The 9396-nt window shown below is 46.0% G+C and overlaps 1 protein-coding gene across 1 annotated transcript; it reads left to right on the top strand.

Moving 5' to 3' along the window:
- The first annotated feature begins 4904 nt into the window (after positions 1-4904).
- On the top strand, positions 4905-8595 carry six3a (SIX homeobox 3a). The gene is made up of 2 exons (XM_038813316.1): positions 4905-5630; positions 7439-8595. Exons 1-2 carry the CDS (start codon positions 4948-4950, stop codon positions 7629-7631), a joined length of 876 nt encoding a protein of 291 aa, XP_038669244.1. The 5' UTR covers positions 4905-4947; the 3' UTR covers positions 7632-8595.
- The last annotated feature ends 801 nt before the right edge of the window (positions 8596-9396 follow it).

Raw genomic sequence — 9396 nt, 5'->3', positions numbered from 1 at the left:
TTCATTACAAGTAACGAGTTGACATAAGGTAAATCTATGGCAAAGCGCCTTTATTTTCTTGTCTATAGAGCGACCTCATTAAATATCGCTAACAAGGCGTGTAAATCTCCTGATTGGACAGTTCTCTTGTAACACTCTGCCCCTGACAGGATGTGCACTTCAGAAAGGCCACAAGGAAAATGGCTGGCAAGAAATTCCAAATGTCCCGACGAACAGAGCAGGAAGTTCCTGAGCAGACAGAGTGATACCTGTCCACTCCCTCAACACAAACTCCCTAGCCAAAGCTGAGATGGGGGAGCGAGCCGCCCCTTCCCAAGATTATTGCCCAAACTGCAAAGACCAGATCGTTCTTTGTAACCATTCCACATCCCCCTGTTTACAAACTTAATCGTCACAAACGGCTATCAATGTGTTAAAATTTAAAGCTTGTAAGAGCCTTTTTTTTGCACTTTCCTGAGACACCGACTCATTCTTTCCAACCTGTTCGCTCAGTGGCTCGGGTCAGTGCAATTATTATATTTGCAAAGATGACAAACTCTTGAATGACAAACTTGGCGAAGGTGGTCACAGTATAGTGTTCACACACAGGCCCTTCACTGTGATGGGGTTAACAGGGAAACGGTCACGTTTGTACAGTTACAGCTCTGTACCCCTCTCCCCCCGCTTCACCCCAACTCGACAAGGACAACTTTCACATTGGAAATTCACACTCTCCTGTCATGAATTAAGGTTCAACCACGATCTGTTGAATCTTACCGGGTGGTGTGGAGTGGGTTGGGGGAGTGAGAATTTATTCAGACTTCATTAAAAAAAGTGCTCTAATTTATAGATCCCGCTCTTGTGAACGCTGTGCTATTGACAGGACTAATGATTAATTTTGACTACCTTCTGCGTTGTAATACAGAATGGCAGAGTCAGGAATTTAACTCGACAACTTGTTTCCCGGTTACACATAAGACGCAGCCTTGTGTCTTTGAAGATTCTCTAAATAAATGTTTAATAACGCTAGTTGATCAGGTACGTTAATGCTTCTACCGTTAATATATACTTACGATGAGGCACAATTGTCTGTGCATATTTGAACTATATTGATATTGCATTTTCGAGGAATTAGAATGTCCTATTTTTGTTGCCAATTTCATTTAAATTGTTATTCTCTTTGAGCAAGTTATTGTTTGACTGCTGGTTTTCAAACCTCCCAAAGTACAAACCCGACCCGGATTCATCTGTGAAAACACTACCCTAAAGAGGGACCCGGTAGCGTTAAGTCCAACCCTATGCAAACCATTGCTTGCAACCAAATAGTACACGGGCAGTTAAATCCAACAATTAACCCACCATGCAGTTAATTCGTATGGAACAGGTACAATATTATCATGATTGCAAGCAAAACGAAATAAAAATCATGCATATAATTCGCCCCGGCATCGGGGGCGAAGGACAGACTGTGCTGACAATGGGACTGTTTGAATATAGCGTCAAGGAACAGAGGCCCAGCGGAGCTCACATTTAAGCAGGCACCTGAAAGAGACAAGGTCAACGCAGGAGGAAAGACCGGGGGAAACAGTAGCAGAGGATACAAAACAAATTGGAAATTTCACAAGTGAACGTCAAACAAAACTGAACAAAAGGCGCAAGTAAAGGGTCGAAACTTATTTGCTGCACCGATCCGGACAGACGTGACAATACCCCAGGAAATAATCACTAGTGAATAAACCACCTTACAGGAGGCAACTAAAAAGTCTCCGAAGGGAAGTCTCGGATCAGTGAAAGAAGGGACAGGGTAGAATCAATTCAACCGTCGCAGGTTCATTAACGGGCCACGCATTGCAAGTCCGACTGAATTATTTTGTCTCGCAAAGGTCTAACTTGGTACCTATGGGTTCAAATTGGTGTTGAGATACCCGCACACGTGCGGTGCTGGGAATGCTGTACAAACTTTGGCGCTGGGTCAAGCCAGGCTGTACTGTCACCTTCCACTCAAACCCTCTTCATCCGAAACCCGCTTCGCCACTGCTCACAACTGCACTTTAATGAGACGGTGATGGGCCAGGTCACACAAGCGGAAATCCCCCCAATAAAACAGAAACTTACAGCAGCCTGAAGCGCTCCTCCGGGTGTGGGGGGGGGGGGGGGGGGGGGGGGGGGGAGAGAGTCCTGCAGCTTTTCCCCGCTGGTAAATACCTTCCCCCATGCTGCTTTCTCACTTTTATTTGTAGAATTGCAGCGTTCCTTAATAGTTGTGATTTCTGATGTTGTTGTCGCTTCTTATTTTTCTTTTTGGGGGTGAGGGGAAGAGGTGGGGTGTGGGTTGTGTGTGTGTGTGTGAGGGGGGGGGGTGTTGGTGGGGGGGGGGAGTTGGGTTGCAGGGGTAGGAGGATACAGTTGCGTGAGCCGGACGGGTCTCAGAGGTTTGAATTAAGCCGTTTCATTGACGGCCTCTGGTACAAACAGGAGCGGCCAGCTGCCGTCATTAAAAAGCCATTTACACCCTGTACTCACAAAGATTGGGCGAATAATTATGTGCTTGTAGCTTTACTATGTGAATGTGGCTCGAATGGGCTGCGATAACCATGTACATCCTTGTTTTTTCTTCCTAGCACCTGCATATGTACATACTCTTTAATCATATACATATATATCATATACATATATATCATATATATATATATCATATAGATATACATGTTGAGAGAAAATTATATGACGCATTTTCACCTTATTTCTTTTAATAACTAAAAAATAAATTGGAAGCACCTACCCTTAAAAGCCATTCGTGTCCAGATACATTGACGTTTGCCCATGGGACTGCAGGGGACACTTTACAACCCAATCCTTCTGCTTTTTGAGAAGTGCTCCTCAGAGTGGAAAAATCTGAAGCTTCCCCCTGAAAAGGAAACAAAAAAAGCCAAATGATTGTCCAAATGCAGATTGCGGTCGGACCGCACAGGGTTAATCTATGGGGAGACTCATTCAACATTTTCGAAACATTTCCTAAACATTCTTTTTCGTCCACCCTCCCCCCTTTTGTTTTGTGAAGCAATGAAGGAAAATTAAAGTGATTAGAAGAGAGGACAGATTATGCTGCTTCCAAGCTCGCCCTCTCCTCTTGTGTTTTGTCTGAATGAAACAATTTAGGGCATTTAAATGGGCGTAGATGATACTTTTTAATAGAAATCTGCAGCGAATGTGTAATACAGCATCGCCGTTTCCAGTTGAACAACCTTCGCAACTGGACCTATTCATGTGACACTTGGCATTACTTCATGCGGAGTGCGCTATGACAGGAGCGCAAACAGTTTCGAGTCCACTAAAAGGACCCATACCACCCATTAGTGTTATTATCTTTGTGCAAAGGCAAATTCACTCTGTTTCCCTTTTTATTTTAATTGCAATATCTTTTTTCACCGGGGGCTTTTGGGACAGCAGATCGGGCTCATAAACCGTACCCCTCTCGTTTCTTTTCCAATCTGCATTGGAATGTGAAAGAGAGCAACAACAACAAAAAAAAAGTTTTGAATTCCTCAATGATTTTTCCCCCCGTAGAAGTACGGCTTAGGATAATTATTTCAGCTTTATTGAGGGCAGATTAGTTGAAGCCTGGATGCTGCGTTTCAATACGCGTTGTACAATCCGGTACAATGTCCGTATTGTTCGCTACTGTGTGTGAACCCATTCAAAATATACACTTTTTAACACCAAGCAAAGTCGTGTCTAAATATACACAGTAAGGCTGGGAAGACATCCATGACCCGTACAAATCTTTGTAAATCACACTTCCATAGTTACAGAAGCCAAACAAAAGAGCCACCAGCCCAATATGCTGAATATAAACCTTCTTAAAGACAAACATACCTAACGGTAGAATATAGTTGCACATTAGCAACGGCCAGTAGAACTCCCAGCGCCAGAACCGATGGAATAAATAGCATTGAAAACACAGGGCGTGATTCCAGCAACTTTGATGCAATGGTTCAAAATGAAAGCCTACTTTTTCAGACATCTACAGCTTATAACTTCTACCTCACCGCCCCCCCCCCCCCCCCCGCCCCCCATTCCCAAATAGCTCCTTATCTGCGCGAAATCCTTAAGTCAAACTGCAATGATCTACAGCCCGTGCCATGTCAATGTACAGTATTATCGTGGAACGCTGCATTTAAAACTGGCTTCGGCTTGGCAATTAAGCTATTAATTAAAAAAGGGTTAGGAACACGCAGAAAACACAGCGCTGAAGGCAGATTTTAGAAAAAAAGCTCCTTATACAAACACAGGCATGACATGAATATGGATCTAATTTCTCTCCCCTCTTCTCTTTAATTCCTCGGCCCTATGAATGCTCATACCGGCAGAATGAAGTGGAAAACTACGTGCAAGTCATGTGTGAACTCTCTCTCGCTTGAGGAGCCCTCGATCCCAACGTGTTTTCGAGGCTCTCTCATTTCTCCCCTCGCCCGATCTTCCAGCCGGAACGAGGGCTTGTTCAGACCGCGGCCGCCCCCCCCCCCCCCCCCCCCCCCACCGTGCCTGGAAATTGCTGTGGGGGGTGCATCCAGCGCCACTCTGTGCGCCCAAGGCCCGCCCGCAACATTTGAACTTTTCCCAGAGGTAGGTGGGCGATGCCGGGATGTGTTGCAGAGAACCCCCCGCGCCAGCCCCGCAGTGGTGAGAGCCCATACGTTCCGCTGGGTGATTGGCACGTTTGACAGTGATTGACAGCGGCGCCATGGCAACCGCACAACGACACCGCCAAGACCAATAGAAAAAGCCAAAGAAGAAATCAGCGCTGCACACAGTATTTTGGGGATATAATATGAGGGAGTGTGACATGAGTGGATTTGGTTGCATCTGACCGGTTTTGTGTTGTGCTGTGAGTTAGGGACGGGGCGGGGGGGAGGGGGGCTGGGTGGGTTTTTTTTAAAACTTGGTTTTAAATGGTCAGGTTGGTCCATGGTGTTCAGGTCCCAGTTGGAGGTGTACAGCGCCCTTTCCCTGCTGCCAAACTCGGCCGAGCGCGCTTTCTTCCTCTTAGCCAACTGCCGAGCCCAAGACGAGTTGTCAATGTTCCAGCTACCGACCATCAACTTCACCCCGGAGCAAGTGGCCAGCGTTTGCGAGACGCTGGAGGAGACGGGCGACATCGAGAGGCTGGGACGCTTCCTGTGGTCTTTACCTGTGGCGCCGGGGGCATGCGAGGCCATCAACAAGCACGAGTCCATCCTGCGGGCCAGGGCGGTGGTGGCCTTCCACACGGGCAACTTCCGAGACTTGTACCACATCCTGGAGAACCACAAGTTCACCAAGGAGTCGCACGGCAAGCTGCAGGCCATGTGGCTGGAGGCTCACTACCAGGAGGCCGAGAAGCTGAGGGGCCGGCCCCTGGGGCCGGTGGACAAGTACCGGGTCCGCAAGAAGTTCCCCTTGCCCCGCACCATCTGGGACGGCGAGCAGAAGACCCATTGTTTCAAGGAGCGGACACGCAGCTTGTTGCGGGAGTGGTACCTGCAGGACCCCTACCCCAACCCTTCCAAAAAAAGGGAGCTGGCCCAGGCGACCGGCCTGACCCCCACACAAGTGGGCAACTGGTTCAAAAACCGCCGGCAGAGAGACAGAGCGGCGGCCGCCAAAAACAGGTTGGTGCTGCCCTTCCGGGACACCCGTCCGCAACTCAGCCCCCAAAATGTCACAGGCAGATGAAGGGTCCCTTTAAACGGCGGTGAATAAAGCCACCGGAGAAATGTTGCCTTTTAAAAAAAACGCGCGACTGCCGATTTATTGCCATGAATAACCTCCCGTGGGCTCAGCCCCGAGTTAGCCGCTGAAGCAAAAAAAAACCGAAATCTCCCTGTTAGGCGCTGAACACAATTTGAGGGTAGTAATCCCAATTGGCAAGAGGTTACTGCAGGGTTTTAGTCGTTTTAAAATGTAAATACAATGCTCTTACCTGGTGTATAAAGAGGATCACAACTAACTCCCCCATGACCCGGGTTTAACAGCAAAAAAAGTCTTTAAAAAAATACCCAGCAATTACAATTTTATGAAAATTAAAGCGGTTAGAAACTTTTGCAAAATAATACTTATTTCAATCGGTGCTGCCACTAAAAGAGGCCCGTAAGTAGTTGTAAAATTTACTGTCAACAATTAAAACCGAGTGACATTATTGGCCCACAGTGAAATCTGACACGGTATAAATATCTGGAGAAAATTAGACATAAATCAGTGAAATGTTATTTTGATTCAGGGACAGGTTTGGAGTTTCTCGACTGGTGTCAATGGACATGTAACAACCCCCCCCCCCATTGGATCTGCGGTTGTGAAGTTAAGATCAGGAGAAATGAAACTATCAGAGGGGGTGCGGGCTCCGTAACTTCAGGGAGAATATAGTAATTTCCAACCGAAATAAACGGATGTACAGACTACCGATGGTTTACTCTGCAAACTAAAGTAAACACGTTTGAATCGGGATAAATGAAAGGATGATTAGGCGGCCGGTTGGAAAGTATAAAAACACGGTGTATGTTACATGAGAAATCCCACACTAGGTACATTGCCAGACCAGTCCAGCACAATGGGAGCCCTTGTTTATTTTGGGATTATTAGACTGAAATCGACATACCAGTGAGACGTTAATACTACTTTCCGCTCGGTAAAAGTTATTGGGAGCTGATCCTCGATATTTTAAACATATTAACTCTTCCAGCGCGACAATGATGGCACACTTGGCGGGCATTCCCACCCAATCCAGGGCATTATTTGCTTTGCAGGCTATAGCAATGCCTTCTTTATCCAAAATAAACACACCGCGTTTGACTTGCTCACATTCGAAGTCCTCCCAAATATTCCAGGTTGACACTGAAGATATTAATCAGAGTGCCGCTTGAACACGGGGATTTGGGGTCAAACTGAGAGAAGGTTTTAGCAAACGGTTTGCAAAACAAAAAAATAAACATCCAGGAGGCCGCGTTATAACTTATCTTGGGAGGGGAGCGACTCTTACCCCGAAGCAGCGACACAATGAAAAGCAGACTAAACTTTAACACGCACGACAGTGCAATTGGTTTGAGCGAATTTGGCCCAATTTTGAGCATAATTCCAGGGGAAAGTGCAGCCTGGGAACAATTCAGCGGGTGTGTGTGTGTGTGTGTTAGCTCCTAGCAAATTGAAAACCATTGGATTTTGCCTGTAATATTGAACAAAAAAACAAACAAATGATTAGTGAATGTGGAGCTTCCGGGGGAATATCGTTTCCCCAAATTGCCGTGCATTGAAAGATATGTTGCGTTTTGCTTTGGCAGCAACATGCGGGTTTAAAATGAGTCTCAATAACTTAATGGTTTGGGCTGCTTTGTTCTTGTGACAAATATGGAATCGGTGAGCAACATTTACTGATTTGAACATCTTATTTGTTCCCCCTCCCTCCCTCCTTGTTTGTGTCGGACAGGCTGCAGCACCAGGCAGTAGGGCAGAGCGGGGGTTGTACACTATCCGAGCCGGGCTGTCCTCCGCACAGCGCGGCGGAGTCCCCGTCCACAGCCGCTAGCCCGACCACCAGCGTGTCGAGCCTGACAGAGAGAGCCGAGACCGCCACCTCCATCTTATCGGTAACCTCTAGCGACAGTGAGTGTGATGTATGATACACACAGAACACAAAAACAAACAAACAAAACTCTTGATACATTCACAGAAGGAATGTGGACCTAAAACAACAACAACAACGAAAAAAAAGACATTTAATGAACATTTTTGAGGGGAAACAGAAGAAAGAGAAATCAAAAACGCATTCGAGAAGGAAAGAAAAGTGACAGTTGGACAAAAAGGAAAGAGAGAAATCTCTCGGACAAGCACGTCTGTCTGATCCAGCGCTTTCCATGGCGGCACCGACTTGCATGATGTATTTTATATCCGGTTACATTAATATTTTTTACAAGGAATTACGGTGACGAGGGAATGAGAGAATCTGTGTCGCCTTTGTTGCTCTCTGATAGTCTGGGTGTTGGTCAGGCCCCCGAATCCAGGCTGTAAATCGTTTTTCTGTTCCGCAGACAATCATTTTTCGTAAGCACCTTTTTCTACACTTCTGTTGCTGCCTGTGTGGGTACTGGTTTTATGTGGAAGAATAGTTATGACTGTAACAGATTTTTATTTTTATTTCAAAATTTTATATGAATTATGTATATCTAATGACGCGATCATTCTCCCAGTTTGTAATATATGTGTAGAGATGCCTGTATCTGATATTGCTCCCCCCCCCCCCCCCCCCCCCCCCCCACCCCACCGCCACCACCCCCTCTCTTTCTTTCTGTCCCTCTGGATCACAGACTCCGTGTTCCTGCATATTGTGTCAAATGTCTGTCGAAAGTAACTAGGTTCTTAAGAAAGTGGGGAGGGTGGGGGTGTGAGGTCCAACTCGACAAATCTAGTGCGATGTAATTTTATGCAAAGTGCTATTTTGAGTATCTTCAGCAAGTTCGAAGTTCTATTATCTCTCCCGAGTTTCTGTAGGGCGCTTACTAGGTCACTGTGTCTTTAACTGTGTGTTTATCTATATGTAAAAAAAAACCCTTTCTAAATCAAAATATAGTATTCCGTTTTCTTATACCTGCTGGCTTTATTGTGTCTTTCTCTGCGAAGTTACTGTGAATGGTTCAACATACTTGTGTTCAGGCAGTATAACGCGAGGTGTTCACGGAAAATGAATGGGGGGGGGGGGGGGGCATTATCTTTTCATTACGGATTTTGAACAAAGAAAAAGGAAATAATTTGAAAATGTTAGCCAGATCTGTCACACATTTCGAAAGGGGATTCAATGATCAGACACAAAGTGCGACTTGTGTTTTACTCAAGTCGGTTATGTCACACTGGTCACCACGTTGTGATGAATATGTTTGTAGCGAGTGATATCGACTAATTGTACAAGAAATTGGGGTTTGAGACACTAACGTCTCCCATTTATGGCGGCAAATGAAAAGAGTAAATACCGAGACTCGCCATTTAATCAGCTAATCATATTACAGCTCCTCCCCGTGAATCTTAAGTTCATTGTGAAGTGCTGAAAGAAGTCTTTATTTGCATGACTAACAGTCTACCGCCAGCACCTTTGCACTAATGTCGTTCATTGCCCCGGGCTGTTAATTCAGGCGTGAATTAAAAATAGAACTGAGCCCTGAACTTGTTTTCACTTGTGAAGTTTTTGAAATCTATCCCTGTATGCTTTGGTTAACGATTTGCGAAAATCCCTGACGAGGTTCTCTGGCAACTAAAACGAAATTGAAATGAGAGGCAAGCGCCAAACTACAGGAAGCAGCAAACGATTGGGGAATCTCTCCCCTGCCCCCCCCCCCCCCGCCCCCTCCCCCTCCCCACCACCACCCAACCCAAACACACACACACTTTCTTTGA

The sequence above is a fragment of the Scyliorhinus canicula genome, chromosome 1, assembly GCF_902713615.1.
Source record: "Scyliorhinus canicula chromosome 1, sScyCan1.1, whole genome shotgun sequence".
Taxonomy (NCBI): Eukaryota; Metazoa; Chordata; class Chondrichthyes; order Carcharhiniformes; family Scyliorhinidae; genus Scyliorhinus; species Scyliorhinus canicula.
Note: the sequence above shows the minus strand (reverse complement) of the source record. Positions and strands in the feature narration are given on the sequence as shown.

Bases quoted from the DNA above. Each gene is read 5' to 3' on its own strand.
- six3a (XM_038813316.1), top strand. From the start codon at position 4,948: ATGGTGTTCAGGTCCCAGTTGGAGGTGTACAGCGCCCTTTCCCTGCTG. The intron at 5,631-7,438 runs GTTGGTGCTGCC...TGTGTCGGACAG, and splicing joins GCGGCGGCCGCCAAAAACAG to GCTGCAGCACCAGGCAGTAG.